The 15,969-nt window shown below is 38.7% G+C and overlaps 1 protein-coding gene and 1 non-coding gene across 2 annotated transcripts; one reads left to right on the top strand and one right to left on the bottom strand.

Moving 5' to 3' along the window:
- The first annotated feature begins 7,412 nt into the window (after window positions 1-7,412).
- Taf7 (TATA-box binding protein associated factor 7) lies at window positions 7,413-9,237 on the top strand. Its single transcript, XM_042692114.1, has 2 exons — window positions 7,413-7,673; window positions 7,794-9,237. Exon 2 carries the CDS (start codon window positions 8,147-8,149, stop codon window positions 9,194-9,196), a length of 1,050 nt encoding a protein of 349 aa, XP_042548048.1. The 5' UTR covers window positions 7,413-7,673; window positions 7,794-8,146; the 3' UTR covers window positions 9,197-9,237.
- Window positions 9,238-12,116: 2,879 nt separating this feature from the next.
- LOC122118278 lies at window positions 12,117-12,219 on the bottom strand. Its single transcript, XR_006149315.1, has one exon. It is a non-coding gene; the product is annotated as a U6 spliceosomal RNA (small nuclear RNA).
- Between the last annotated feature and the right edge of the window lie 3,750 nt (window positions 12,220-15,969).

Below are 15,969 nucleotides of genomic sequence, written 5' to 3'. Positions count from 1 at the left end.
GCCATACCATTCTTGGGCATCTACCCAGAATGGCACAAGCCAGGATACCGTAAAAACATTTGCACATCTATTTTCATTGCTGCACTATTCACAATGGCCAAGTTATAAACAGCTCAGAAACCCTACAATAGATGAGTGGGTTATTTTTTATTTTATTTTATTGTCATTCATGGGGCCTGAACTCTGGGTCTGGGCACTGCCCCGCAGCTCTTCAGCTCAAGGTGAGTGCTCTACCACTTGAACCACAGCACCACTTCTGTCTTTTTCTGCTTATGTGGTGCTGAGGAATTGAACCCAGGGCCTCATGCATGCAAGGCAAGCACTCTACCACTGAGCCACCTTCCCAGCCCCTAGATGAGTGGATTTTTAAAATGTGATGCTTATACACAATAAAATTTTACACAGCTATTAAAAAGAATAATATTATGTCATTTGCAGGGAAATGGTTAGACCTAGAATAAATTACACTAAGTGAAGTAAGACAAGCTCAGAGAGACAAATGGCCCATGTTTTCTCTCATATGCAAAACCTAGATCTAAAATATGCCAAGACATGGTAAATTACACAGGTCACAGCATTCACACAGTAAGACCAAAGGAGGACACTTATGAGAGGAACACAAAGGCACAATGCCTCTGTGCCTCTGAACACATTGGACATTGTGCTGAAAGTAAACTATACAACTTATGAGTGGGCATGGGAGGGAAAAACTGGGGGAGAGGGAAGGAAGGGGTGACAATGCTCAAAAAGAAATGTACTCATGACCTGGTTTTTAAAACACTAACCCCTCAGTATAGCACCTTAATTATAACAATTAAAAAAATAAAAAAGAACTTGTAGATTGTAGGAAAAACTGATACACTAAACATTGCCTAACAGCGCAGTGGAGACAGTGGTGCTACAAAATAACAAGGAAGTAGGAAGAACAAAAGGATGATGAAATAAGGATGGGACAGTAAGGAGATACACCTACTGGTATATCTTCACGGACTCAAATTCTCAGTATTTAACCCAAGGCCAGTCAATCTCTGTAATGAGGAAAATGGCCAAGATAGTAGAGAGGAACTGAAGTGCTATCTTTTCATAGTACAAGTATGCCATGTGTCATATGCCATATGTCTTTTCAAATAAATGATTCTATCACTTTTACTATATTCATGTCTTGCCTGAATTCTTCCCTTGCAGACACAAAAACCAAAGTTGTTTAGCTGCTTTAAACTTTCTGGTAACATACTTGGTGCATGACTTGAAAGTTAGGGATTAGATATATCTTCTTCTGATTTGGGTTAATTGGAAGACTACACTATTCCTATAATGATAATAATAGAAAATATTCTGGACATTAGCAAATGTCACCTTTTCCCAACTATTTTGAGAAACACATATTTAGGGTATTTGCTCACTGAGTATTATTGAATTAGGTATGAGTACATGAATAATCCAACTTAGGTCAATCAATTCTTTTTTTACTGGTACTGAGGATCAACCCAGGGCCTTACATACAGTATAACCACTGTTGGGAGCCATAGATGTGATTTAAAATTATTAAGGAATGTAACTCAGTGGTAGAGCATTTATCTAGCATGTTGGAAGCTCTGGGTTTTATCCCAGCCACTGTAATACATACATGTTGACAGAGCGGCCCTAGATTTTATAGTTCTTGAGATAATAGATTTTATTTTTTAAACTAATGTAGGTAGGTGAGAAAACATCCTACCTGGTATAAAAATCACTACATGTTTTTAGCTGACCCTTTATAATATATGGTGAAGTAGGTGAAGTGGGTGCAGTGGCTCATCTACTCAGAAGGCGGAGATTGAGGTATGGCTCAAATGGTAGAGCACCAGCTTTGAGCAGAAAAAGCCAAGCAAGTTCATGAAGCTTGAGTTCTAGACACATTAGCAGCATACACATTAGGAAAAATGCCCAAGGAGACAGATATTGTCAAGATTGAATTTTTAGGCTAGCCTGGGTAAAAAGTAACTTTCATCTCAATAAAGAAGGTGACTCAGTGGTAGAGTGTTTGCCTTGCATGCATGAGGCTCTGGGTTCGATTCCTCAGTACCACATGAGCAGAAAAGCTGGAAGTGGCGCTGTGGCTCAAGTGTTAGAGCACTAGTCTCGAGCTGAAGAGCTGAGGGACAGTGCCCAGGCTCATAGTTCAGGATCCACAACCCACCAAAAAAAAAAAAAAACAAACCCAACTTGACATTCAAAGAAACGCAAATCAAAACAACATTGAGATTCCACCTCACCCCATTAGAATAGCCAGGATCAAGAAAACTAACAATAGATGCTGGCAGGGACTCCACTACACTGTTGGGAAATGTAAATTTGTTCAACTACTCTGGAAAGCAGTATGGAGGTTTCTCAAAGACTAAAGATAGAGCTTCCCTATGACCCAGCAATTCCACTCCTGGGCATTTATCCAACAGACTGCAAACAAGGCCACATTAAAGCTACCAGCACAACTATGTTCATTGTGGCATTGTTTACCATAGCCAAAATATGGAATAAACTCAAATACCCCTCAGTGGACGAATGGATCATGAAAATGTGGTATATATACACAATGAAATCCTATGCTTCCATCAGAAAGAGTGATATTGTACCATTTGAAAGGAAATGGGAAGACTTGCAAAAATGATATTAAGTGAAATAAGACAGATCCAAAGAAACATAGATTGCATTGCTTGCCTCATTTATCATAACTTGAACATGAATATAAACCTACAAGTAAGCACACTGGATGGTAAAAAACAAAAAAAAAATACTTGGACATGATAAATTATACAAGTCTGTAGACATTCACACAGTGAGACCAAAGGAGGATATTCTTAGTAGAGGATCACAAAGGCTCAATAGCTATGTGCATCTGATCATACAAAATGATATTTATCTAAATGAACTCCAAGTAATGAAACAAGAAGTGTTGTTTCCCTTTGTTGTTGTTTTGTTTTCTGTTTTTGTTTTCTTTGTCTTGTTTGTAAGTTTATCTGTTTGGGGGAGGGAAAGGAGGGAGCAGAAATGGAAGGACAAAGGAAGAATAAATGAAGCAGTGATACTCACTATACACTATATTGACAACAACTTGTGAGTGGCAGGAGGGAAAAACTATGAAAAAGCAAGGGAAGGAGTGATACTGTTCAAAAAGAAATGTACTCATTAGCTGACTTATATAATTGTAACCCCTTTGTACATCACCTTTACAATAAACATTTTTTTAAAAAGCTTGGCGTGGTGGTTCACACCTCTAATTTCAACTAAGTGGTAAAAGTATCAAGGTCTAAGGTGAACCTAGACAAAAATGTGAGACCTATCAAAAAAAAACAAAAAAAGCAGAAAAGGTCTGAGGTAAGGATTCAAGTATGAGTGCTTGCTTAACAAGCAGAAGGCTCAGAGGTCAAATCCCTGAAATATGAAGGCACACACACACACACACACACACACACACACAAACACTGAACACATGGTGATTTATGGATGCTTGCTCTTTGGGGGGAATTTTCTATTTCTGAAAAATAAGAACTCCCGTCATGTTTTATCTCTAAAATATAAGCAACAATTAATAAACTTGGAAATTTATTAAAGAGAATTACCAAATACACAGGACTAGTAGTAGCCTGGTTGCCATATTAATTAATTATATAGAGAAAGCCTTGGAAGACTTGTGACCCCATTGGGAAACTAAATGCTTTATCTTTAGGTATTAGAGGTATTCCATTGTATGACCGCAAGAATATAATTCTTTTATCAACTTAGTTTTTCTGTCTGTCTAATTGATTTAAGAAAAAAATTGGATATACTAATAGACATTAAAATAATAATGGTGTAGCAAAGACTTTAGTTTTAGGGTCAACCTAGTTTCCCTCCAAAGCAGCAATTAGAAAATGTATTAGGGGGGCTGGGAAGGTGGCTCAGTGGTAGAGCGCTTGCCTTGCATGCATGAAGCCCTGGGTTAGATTCCTCAGCACCACATAAGCAGGAAAAAAAAAGCCGGAAGTGGCGCTGTGGCTCAAGTGGTAGAGCGCTAGCCTTGAGCTGAAGAGCTGAGGGACAGTGCCCAGGCCCAGAATTCAGGCCCCACGACCGGACCCAGAAAATGTATTAGGGGCTGGGAATGTAGCTTAGTGGTAGAGTACTTGTCTAGCATGCTGAGGCCCTGGGTTTGATTCCTCAGTACCACATAAACAAAAAAAGAATTTTAAAAAAGAAAGTATGTTAATTTCAAAAACAGATAATATGTTTTAGAACTGATAGATGCTTCAGGAAAATCCTTTTAGTAAATTCTTTTAATTGTATCTTAAATATTCATTTGACAAATTAACAATTAAAACACATCATAATTTTGGCCAATAAGAATTGTATAGAACTATCTAGGCAATCGGTGGTTCATGCCTGCAATCCTAGCTACTCAGGAAGCTGAGATCTGAGAATCATGGTTGAAAGCCAGCCCAGGCAGGAAAGTCCATGAGACTCTTATCTCCAATTAACCACCAGGAAACCAGAAGTGGCACTGTGGCTTAAGTGGTAGAGTGCTTGCCTTGAGCTGAAGAGCTGAGGGACAGCACCCAAACCCAGAGTTCAAGCCCTACAACTGACAAAAAAATAAAAGCACACAAGAATTGTATAGAACTTATTCTGTGACAAGACTATTTGAGTATCGAGGCACTAGCTCTCATGCCCATAGCTCTAGAGTATAAAGGTAGGTAATAAAACTCATAGGAAATGAAAGTAGAAAATAATATTTAGTTTATTTTCAGGTATAACATGATCTCATAATTTACTATTTAAGTAAAGCACTATGTAGAGGTTAACATGCTAAACTCTCATACTACAGAAAAATTAAAATCAGGTACAATTAAGAAAAAATTAAAAATTTCAAGTATGAGAAAGTGGATATAGGTTATCTTGGATATTATAGATGAGGATCATTCTTTGGTATATTATAGAACATGGAGCAAAATATGGTTACCTGGAAGGGCCTAATTTTCCTTTAGCAGAAAATCAAACTCTTCACAAGGCATTTTATTTTATTGTTATTATTACATATATTTTTTTTGGGGGGGGTCCGGTCGTGGGGCCTGAATTCTGGGCCTGGGCACTGTCCCTCAACTCTTCAGCTCAAGGCTAGTGCTCTACCACTTGAGCCCACAGCACGACATCCGGCTTTTTTCTTTTTGCTTATGTGGTGCTGAGGAATCGAACCCAGGGCCTCAGGCATGCAAGGCAAGCACTCTACCACTAAGCCACCTTCCCAGCCCTCACAAGGCATTTTAATTAGCAGCAAAGTCTATTTAAGCAACATGCATAATAATGTTGTTAGCTTTTAGTCACTGTAACAAAAATATCTGTCCTAAAGCAAAATTACACAATGCAATTCAAAACAAAAAACTTTTAAAATGTTTATTTTTGTGCCTGTACTGGCCCTTGAATTCAGGGCTTGGGCTCCTTCTTGTAGCTTTTTTTTGCCCCATGCTGGCACTCTCACTTCATCCACAGTTCCACTTCTGGTTTTTGGGTTGTTAATTGAAGAGTCCCATGGATTTTCTGTCAGGGCTTGCATTGAACTTTGAATTCAGGCTCCTGAGAAGCTAGGATTTTAGGACTAGTTACTGATGCCCTTCTAGAAAGATTTATTTTTGCTTATGATTTCAGGCTATGGTTGGTTAGCTCTGTGTTTCTGGGCTGGATGTGAAACAGAACATCATGGCAGAAAGTGGTAGCAGGGAAAATATTCACAGAGTTTAGTGGCCAGAAAGCAGAGAGGGGAAAAATATAAATATCATATTATATATTGTATAACATATATTATATATAATTACTTCTCTTCTTCTCTTTTCTTTCTTTCATTTATTTCTTGTTAATATGGAACTGAGGAATAGAGCCTAAGGCTTCATTCATGCTAGGCAAGCACTCTACTACTAAGCCACATTCCCAGCCCAAGATATATTTTTTCAAGAGCATATTCCCAGTTACCTACTTCCTTCAAGTAGGCCCAATCTTCTACTTTCACCACCTTCCAATATTACCAACAATGACAGATCATGAATCTATCAAGGGATTATTTCAATTAGTTAGGCATGCTCAAAATCTAATCACTTGACAAATTCCCATCAGCTTGCAACCAACCTTGTAAAATATGAACCTGGGGGACAGTTCATATACAAACCATAACACACATACCTCCTATACCACAATCAACACTAGCTTTAACTAGAAAGGAAATGGGAATAATGTGGCTTCATCTCATCTTAATGCAACATAGAATATTTTCTTTCACAAATTACTGTAGGACGTACACTACATTTTTCTAGGTAGATCAACTGTTTCATTCCATTAGTAATTTGTGTGTGTGTGTGTGTATGTGTGTGTGTGTGTGTGTCCTATGTTCTCATATTAGGAAAATGGACAGAATAAATAAGACAAAGAGTTCAATCTAGGGCAAGGAATTACTAAGTACACAAAATAGTGAGCTTTGGAAAAGTTAGTCACATCTGAGCAGTTACCTTAATTTAAGAGGTTATTAGTATTAATAAAATTAAATTATAAATGACCCAATGCTCCTATAGAGATCCAACTTAAAAAATAAGTGAAAATGAACAGTAAGAAGTATAAACTGTAACATAGCTCTATGTTCTATAAACAAGTTCTATAAATACATGTTAATGAATACTAGACTGCAAATAGAACACATAAATAAAAGCAAAAATACTAAAGTTGAAGCGAATAATTTTCAGAGTAATTTAAATATTATTTGCAAGTGAGAGGCAGGGCATAATGTTTTGCTTGATATACTAGTTTATTTAGACCGTTTGTCTACCAGACAATTCTGTCCTAAAATGCTTTTTTTTATATAGTCACGTACGTTATAAAGAAGAATCACCCCTTCTCTGAGACTCCAAAATAGAAATAAACCCAGAGCTTTGGTTCCCTTCCAGGCATCTTCATTATTCACAAAAGAAAGACTTGGAATTCTATAGCAGGTAGCAAGTCCTCCTCATTTCTTTGACTTGGATACTTTAAAATCCAGATTATCTGGATTAGTGGGTGGGGTATTTGAAACTTTCCAGAGGACTAAGATACTCTGCTCCCTGCAGTCTTTATCCTCCCGAAATCACCTGGAAGACTAGAAGCTATTCCGCCGCTTTTCGGGCGATTCAATAAACACGGTGTCTTTACGAGGACCCCAAGAACCCTCATTATTTATTTCCAAATCAAAGGCTCTTTTGGAAACATTGCCCGTTTAATCCGGTCAATGTAAACTGGGCAAGAAGACATCTCCCACAGCGCAAGTTGCGCAGGCGCGAGTTAATGAGGCGGTACTTCCCGTCCAGTGTGGGCTGTCACTCACAGTTATTGGCTCCGCCCCGCCGTGACGTAATGCTTTCAGCTTTATTAGGTTTCCGCGGGCTTGCCCGCGCCGGCCAGGGCGCGCGGGTGCGTGTTCGATTGAATGCGCAGAGCTGCGGAATTCTGCAATCTAGTGCCGGTAGCTGCAGGGTCTCCGTGATTCTTCGAGCTGCCTCCTCTGGGTGCTTTTATTGGTAACCGGATCACTTTGCAAGGCAGCAAAAAGAACAAAGGACTCCTGGCTGAATTCACTGATCTACCGGCTTCCTCTTCCGTTTCGCTCGGGCCAGGGCAAGCTACTGTATAATCATCAGTGGGTGGTAAGTACCCGAGGTGGAGAGTGGTAACTGCGCCCCTCCTTTTGAATGTCTTGGTTGGGGAGCTTGTGGATTGAGATTGTTTGCTAAATCTTAATTTCTGTGCCGAAAATCTCTCCGCAGAAGCCATTTGCTTTCCCTGCTGGCTCCGGCTAGCTCAGTCTTCATTGCACGGCAGCGACATCTAGAGGTTGAAACATGGTATTGCGGCTAAGAATCAAGTAAATGAAAATAAATAAGAAGCCAGAGTGTTAATGGTATTTCGTCAGTCATTTAGGGAAAAGACTTGGGATTCACTAAAAATTAAGACAAATTGGACGCTTAGCTGCTTTTCCAATTCGCTGCTGTTCTACTTGAAACTCTTTGTGATTAAAGATAACAGTCCATAGCGTATTGGTCTTTTTAACTGTTTCAGTAGCTTGAACTTTTTAGAGCAACAAGTGTTTGTTAGAGAAGTGAGTCACAAAGAAGAAAAGATGAGTAAGAGCAAAGATGATGCTCCTCATGAACTAGAGAGCCAGTTTATTTTACGCTTACCTCCAGAATATGCTGCTAATGTGAGGAGAGCAGTACAATCTGGTCATGTCAACCTGAAGGATAGATTGAGCATTGAGTTACATCCTGATGGGCGTCATGGAATCGTCAGAGTGGACCGGGTCCCTTTGGCTGCAAAACTGGTAGATCTGCCTTGTGTTATGGAAAGTTTGAAGACCATTGACAAAAAAACCTTTTACAAGACAGCTGATATCTGTCAGATGCTTGTATGCACGGTTGATGGTGATCTCTATCCTCCTGTGGAGGAACCAGTTGCTACTGCTGATCCCAAAGCAAGCAAGAAAAAAGATAAAGATAAAGAGAAAAAGTTTGTCTGGAACCATGGAATTACTTTGCCTCTAAAAAATGTTAGAAAGAGAAGGTTTCGGAAGACAGCAAAAAAGAAGTATATTGAATCTCCAGATGTGGAAAAAGAAGTCAAGCGATTGCTTAGTACAGATGCAGAAGCTGTCAGTACTAGGTGGGAGATAATTGCTGAAGATGAAACGAAAGAGACAGAAAATCAAGGACTTGATATCTCCTCTCCAGGAATGTCTGGCCACAGGCAGGGCCATGACTCATTAGAACATGATGAGCTTCGAGAGATATTCAATGACCTGAGCAGCAGCAGTGAAGATGAAGATGAGACACAGCATCAAGATGAAGAAGATGTAAACATCATTGACACAGAGGAAGATCTAGAGAGACAGCTACAGGATAAGCTAAATGAGTCAGATGAACAGCACCAAGAAAATGAAGGAACCAATCAGCTGGTTATTGGAATTCAGAAACAGATTGACAACATGAAAGGCAAGCTCCAAGAGACCCAGGACAGGGCAAAACGACAAGAGGATCTCATTATGAAAGTAGAAAACCTGGCTCTGAAGAACAGGTTTCAGGCTGTGCTAGATGAACTCAAGCAAAAGGAAGATAGAGAAAAGGAGCAGCTCAGCTCTTTGCAAGAAGAGCTAGAGTCACTTCTAGAGAAGTGAGAACATTGATACTTAATTTCAGTCCCCAGACTGGTTAGCATAAAACTTTCCTCACTTGGACTGGGTATTAAGACATTGCAATAGTTCTTATCTACTCCAATACTAAAAGTTGTGTTGAATTATCTGTCAATTTTCAGAACCATATTACTGGGTTGTACATTCTTTAGGATTTTAGGATTGCATAGGCAGAATAATGCTTGTTTTAGTAGGTTGGCATCATGTAATGTTAGTGATCTAAAAGTGACAAGATTAGTGAAATTAATAGTTGTTAAGATTGATGAAAGTTGTAAGATTAGTGACATAAACAGCTCAGCCTTAAACAGCTTCACTGAAAAACTTTTGCTATTGTTTTTCTGTTTTCCAGAAGCTGCTATTGCTACTCTATGTTGTCATGTAAGATCATGAAGAAAAAACTAGTCTGGAAACAATAGAGCTAGTTTTAAATTATCTTTTGTCATATAAATGCTATTTACTACTTAAAGCTAATTCTCATATGTAGAGATGTGAATAATATAATTTTTATAACAATAAAAGCAAATATTTTCACTTTATAATATATCTTGTTCTTTCATGGGTAGTAGGAGTTGAGGTGGATTCTTGGGAGTTTAATTATTAAAAAATGTGATTTTGTTTTGCAGGCAAAGCAGATCTGTTGGGGGTTCAAAAAAAGAGGAATACTGCAAGGGCAGAGAAATTGAGAAGTGTCATCTTTGCATTCTATTAAGGTCCAGTGCACCTGCTCCAATTAGAGGTTGGGAATATTAGCTGAAGTTTTTTTCTATACCACTCTTAATTTTCCTAAATGAAACCCAGATATATGCGTCTTTCCAAAAGCACTAAGATTATCTGTATAAATATTGGAAGCAAAGAAACCAACAATGGCTGTCAAATACAGTTCATTGAACTATCCCATTGATTTAGATTAAGATTATATTTCTTATTATTTTTAGTTTCTGTACTTATCCATTATTCTGACTAATGAAGAAAATATCTATATTATTTCTAAAATAGCACATCAAGGAATACATTGGTACCATTGGGCTGATATTTCAATTCATACTTCTCTCTTTTTACTCTTTTGTTGTTGTTGGTTATGGGGCTTGAACCCTGGGTGCTGTCTCTGAGCCTCTTCATGCTCAAGGCTGGTGCTCTACCACTTGAGCCACAATGCTACTTCTAGTTTTTGAGCGGTTAATTGGAGATAATAGTCTCATGGGGACTTTTTTTCTTCTTGGGTTGGCTTTGAACTTCATTCCTCAGATCTCAGCCTCTTGAGTAGCTAGGATTATAGGCATGAGCCACCAGTGCCTGGCTCTCTCTTTTAATAGTAGGGTAACAGAGTTTATGTAACCATCTAAAAGTAAAGGCTGCTCAGGAGAATGAGCAGCAGGACCCAGAAACTAGTTGCCCCTCAGTTTTATATTCTCCTAAACTTAACATTCTCTGAAGAATTTAATATTTCATACTTGAGAACTATTTTTTTTTTTTTTTTTTTTTTTGTCGGTCGTGGGGCTTGAACTCTGGGCCTGGGCGCTGTCCCTCAGCTCTTCAGTTCAAGGCGAGCGCTCTACCACTTGAGCTACAGCGCCACTTCCTTGAGAACTATTTTTGAAAAGCCAGTTATATAATGTTGAGTTGCAACTCATTTCTGACTGATTAAATTTCAGTTTGAAGACAGTCTCATGAAGTAAATGAGGTAAAACTTATCTTTGTTTTCTGTTTGACAGGAAACAGTCATGAAGTGTTTTTAAAAATCAATTGTCGGGCTGGGAAGGTGGCTTAGTGGTAGTAGAGCGCTTGCCTTGCATGCATGATGCCCTGGGTTCGATTCCTCAGCACCACATAAGAAAAAAGAAAAAAGCCGGAAGTGGTGCTGTGGCTCAAGTGGTAGAGCGCTAGCCTTGAGCTGAAGAGCTGAGGGACAGAGCCCAGGCCCAGAGTTCAGGCCCTAGGACTGGATCCCGCCCCCCCCCCCAAAAAAATCAATTGTCAAAAATTAATCTGTGGTAATTCTTGTGAATATTCAGAGGCTTTACAACAGTAATTTTTTTTCTCACACGTGATCATTACATTTTACCAAAATATTTCCACAAACTTAAGATTTTAAAATAGAGGAAGCAAGTTCCCTTCACTATCTAGCTTTGGAGTATTTCTTGAGGTTTGTAAATAATGAAAAGCAAGTTTTCAGAATGGAGCTGTACCTGGTTCCAGTGGCTCACGTCTTAGGATTGTGGTTCAAAGCCAACCCAGGCAGAAAAGTCCCCATGAGACTCTTTAATAAACCATTCAAAAACCAGAAGTTAAGTGGTAGAACTCTAGCCTTGAACATAAAGAAGCTCAAGGACAGTGTCCAGACCCTGAATTCAAGCCCCACAACCAACAACAAAAATGGAAGTGGAGTGGTGGCTTAAGTGGTAGAAAAGCCTTGAGTGAAAAAGCCAAAGGACAGTGCGGAGGCTCTAAGTTCAAGCCCCAGTACCTGCCCCAAAAAATGAAAGCAAGTTTTCTTAACATGTTAGGTGACAGGTAATAAATTCTATTGAGTATGGCTAAGTACTTTGCTACACTTAAAAGATTGACACTGGAACAGTTACAATCATATTTGATAGTGCAGTGGATCATTTATCAAAATATTTATTCTTACCAGGCTCTGAACACCAGTGATAACTGAGTTCTAGCAATAATGGAAAGGAAAGATTAGCTAAGTACACTGGACAGAACAGCCTCCTGATCTCATTTCATTACTCCTTGTTCACTTATTAGCTGTTTGGATCATTAAGTCCACTTTTTAGGGTGGATTTAAAATGTATTTTAATGAAAATACCTTCTCAATAAATGAAAGTGACTTGCATTTGTAATCTGAAGTTGCTATGGCATCAGGATTATGCTCCTTGCTGAAGAGGCTCTTTAGATTCTACCAAAAAATATGGAATGCTTCACAAATAGGCATGCCATCCTTTCACAGGGGTCATGTTAATCTTTGTGTCATTCCAGTTTTAGTGCATATGCTGCTAAATCCACATTTTTTTTTTTTTTTTGGTTGGTCATGGGGTTTGAACTCTGGGCCTGGGTGCTGTCCCTCAGCTCTTCAGCTCAAAGCACTTGAGCCACAATGCCATTTCTGGTTTTCTGGTGGTTTGTTGGAGATGAGTCTCACGAACTTTCCTGCCCAGGCTGGCTTTGAACCATGATCCTCAGATCTCAGCCTCCTGAGTAGCTAGGATTACAGGCATGAAACACTGGTGCCCGGCTAAATCCACATTTTTAAACTATCTTGTCTGGAGTTTAGATTTAGTTTATTAACTATGTATACTTGGAAGTATTCCTCAGGCAGCTCAACTCAGTACTCAAAATAAAACTGGTCCTCATTCCCTAAAAACTTGCTCTCCTTCTGGGCTCTTCTGTATTTTGATGAAAATAATTGCTACTCCATATACCTCAGCTATTGAAACCAGAAGCTTGAGCCCTAACTTTTTTTTTTTTTTTTTTTGGCTAGTCCTAGGCTTGAATTCTGGGCCTGGGCACTGTCCCTGAGCTTTTTTTGCTCAAGGCTAGCACTCTACCACTTGAACCACAGCTCTACTTCCAGCTTTTTCTGTTTATGTGGTACTGAGGTATGGAACCCCGGGCTTCATGCATGCTAGGCAAGGACTATCACTAAGCCACATTCCCAGCTAACTTTTTTTTCTTTTTGGATATGGATTTTTTTAATTTAATTTTTAATTTTAATTCAATTTTTTTTTTGCTGTTCCTGGGGCTTGAACTCAGGGCCTGATCACTATCCCTGAGCTTTTGTGCTCAAGGCTAATGCTGTATCATTTGAGCCACAACTCCACTTCAGGAATTTTTTTGCTTGTTTTTGTAACTAATTGGAGATGAGTCTCATACACTTTCCTGCCTGGCTTGACTTTGAACCACAGTCTTCAAATCTTAGTCTCCCTGCATAGCTAGGATTCCAGGTGTGAGCCACTGATGTTTGGCCTGCTGTTGACATTCCTTTTATTTTTTTAAAAAAAATTTATTGTCAGAGTGATATACTGAGGTGTTACAGTTACGAGGTAGTAATTACATTTCTTGTCTAACTTGTTACCCACTCCTTCATTTTTCTCTCTGCCCCAATCCCGCCTCTCCCCCCTCCCCCAAGTTGTACAGATCATTTCCAACATACTATCTTGTGAGTATCGCTCTTGCATAGGTTCCCACTTTGTCCTTTGTCTTACCATTTTGTTCCTCTTCCCTAGTTCAGATAAACATATATACAATACCCAGGCTACGAAAATCGAGTATGGTGACAACAGGAGACAAACCACAGGTGGAAAAAAACAAAAACACAAAAGAAAAAAGAAATCACATAGTACATTGAGAAGAACAAGAACAACAGAGAAAAACCTCTTGTGTCCATGTCTTGGAGTTCATTTCTAGCATCATCTTATATGGTCATATGTACATAGCTATTGAGCTGTTCTGCTCTAAGATTATACTATGTGCATACTAATTAAGACCACACATAGAGCTCCCCTATGATGCAGTAATCCCACTTCTGGGCATTTAGCCAAATGACCACAAACAAGACCACACTGCAGCTAACAGTTCAACTATGTTTATCTCAGCATCATTATTTACCATAGCTAAGATATGCCCCTCAGTAGATGAATGGATCAAGAAAATGTGATGTGTGTGTATATATATACATACATATGTATATACATATATACATATATATGTATATACATATACGTATATGTATATACATATGTATGTATGTATATACATATATGTATATATGCATGTATATACATATACATGTATATACATATATATACATGTGTGTATATACATATGTATATATACATATATGTATATACACACACAATGCAATTCTGTGCTTCCATCAGAAAGCATGACACTACCCCATTTGTAAGGAAATGGAAGGACTTGGAAAAAAATCTTATTAAGTGAAGTAAGCCAGACCTAAAGAAACACAGATCCCTGTTTTCCCTTATTTCTAATAATTAACTTTTGACTTGCCCTTTTCCCTCACTGCAGCTTCAACTTGTAAAAAGCCCTTCAATTGCTCCAGGTCATCCTGACATTGTCCTAATACAAGCCATTTTTAAATTTTCTCCATGCCTAAAATTCTTCACTGGTTTGCCATTGCTCCTGGAGTTGTTTATATTTCTTTATTAAAAAAAAAAAGTCTGGGCTGGACACATGCCTTTAATCCTAGCTAGTCAGGAGGCTGAGAGCTAAGGATCACAGTTCAAAGCCACCCCAGGCAAGAAAGTCCTTGAGACTCTGATCTCCAGTAAGTCACCCAGAAAACTGGAATTGGCGCAGTAGCTCAAGTGGTAGAGTCTAGCCTTGGGCTGAAGAGCTGAGGGACACAGTCCAGCCCCAGAGTTCAAGCCCCACGAAGACAGAAGACCGGCTTAACACAGTTCCTCTTACCCTTATCCCCTCACTCAAGGATTAATCCAGCCCAAGCCTAAACAGGTATTTAAAGTGTTTAATCCTCTTCTTCGAGCCTCAAGCCTATAAACAAGCTGTTCAGCCTACCAGGAAGATTCTCCCCTTTGGCTAAATTCCATTTTCAGGTCTCAAATTTCACCCAGTTATGACTTTGCCTGTACTCTGTGCTTTCCCCTCATCATCCCTTCCACTAATATTTACTGTGCCATACACAGTACATGAAGTGTCGAATAATCTCATTTACTTTATAGTCCACTAGAATACTTTGCTATATATTATACAAAAGTGTAAAGTACTTGATGAATTAAGGAGCTCCTAAAATAGTATAAAAGTGTTCACACACACACAAAAACAATTATATCTTTGGTTGGGGTTCTTCAAGTCGGCTGGCTCTGGGATCACCACCAAGTTCAAGAAATATTTTTAAATGTGGTTGACTGATTAAGTTGCACTGTTTTTCTAAACCAGTGTTTCTAAGTTGCTACAGAATGTATTTCAACTACATTTTATTTGAATGTAGCAGAACGTATTTCAAATATAGAATGTATTTTCTTTGAATATAGAATGTATTTATTTTTAGTACATCCATAATACAAACAAATCAACACAGCTTACTATTGTAGCTTTATAGTAAGTTTATGGACAGCTTTCAATTAATATTTGAAATATATTAGTGGGGTTAAGTATTATACTTTTTTTTATTTTGAGGCCAGCCTTGGGGCTTGAATTCAGGGCCTGGGCACTGTGTCTGAGCTTTTGTGCCCAAGGTTAGAGCTCTATCACTAGGGCTACAGTTCTGGCTTTTTGGTGGTTAATTGGACTTTTCTTCCCGGGCTGTCTTTGAACCACAATCCTCAGATCTCAGCTTCCTGAGTACCTAGGATTATAGGCATGAGCCAACAGCACTCAGCTGTTACACATAATTTTTATAGTTTAGATGTCTGTTCAACCAAAAATAGTATCTATATCAATTTTAAATAGCTAATGGAGTTACTATTATACAGTACAAATTATTGAATTCTTCAGTGAGGGAAGTATAAAACTGTTCATTCTAATTCCTGAAGTGTTTACCAATTTGATTTCCTTCCCTCCCTCCCTCCCCCCCCTTTCTTTCTTTTGTCTGCCCCTTAGCTTTTTCACTCTTGGCTAGCACTCTACCACTTGAGTCACATCTCTACTTCTGACTTTTTACTAGTTAGTTGGAGATAAGTCTCACATACTTTTCTGCCAGGTCTGGCTTTGAACTGTGATCCTCAGATCTTAGCCTCCTGAGTAGGTAAGATTATAGGCTTGAGCCACTGGTT

The sequence above is a fragment of the Dipodomys spectabilis genome, unplaced genomic scaffold, assembly GCF_019054845.1.
Source record: "Dipodomys spectabilis isolate Male_0828 unplaced genomic scaffold, ASM1905484v1 ptg000147l, whole genome shotgun sequence".
In the NCBI taxonomy this organism is placed as follows: domain Eukaryota; kingdom Metazoa; phylum Chordata; class Mammalia; order Rodentia; family Heteromyidae; genus Dipodomys; species Dipodomys spectabilis.
Note: the sequence above shows the minus strand (reverse complement) of the source record. Positions and strands in the feature narration are given on the sequence as shown.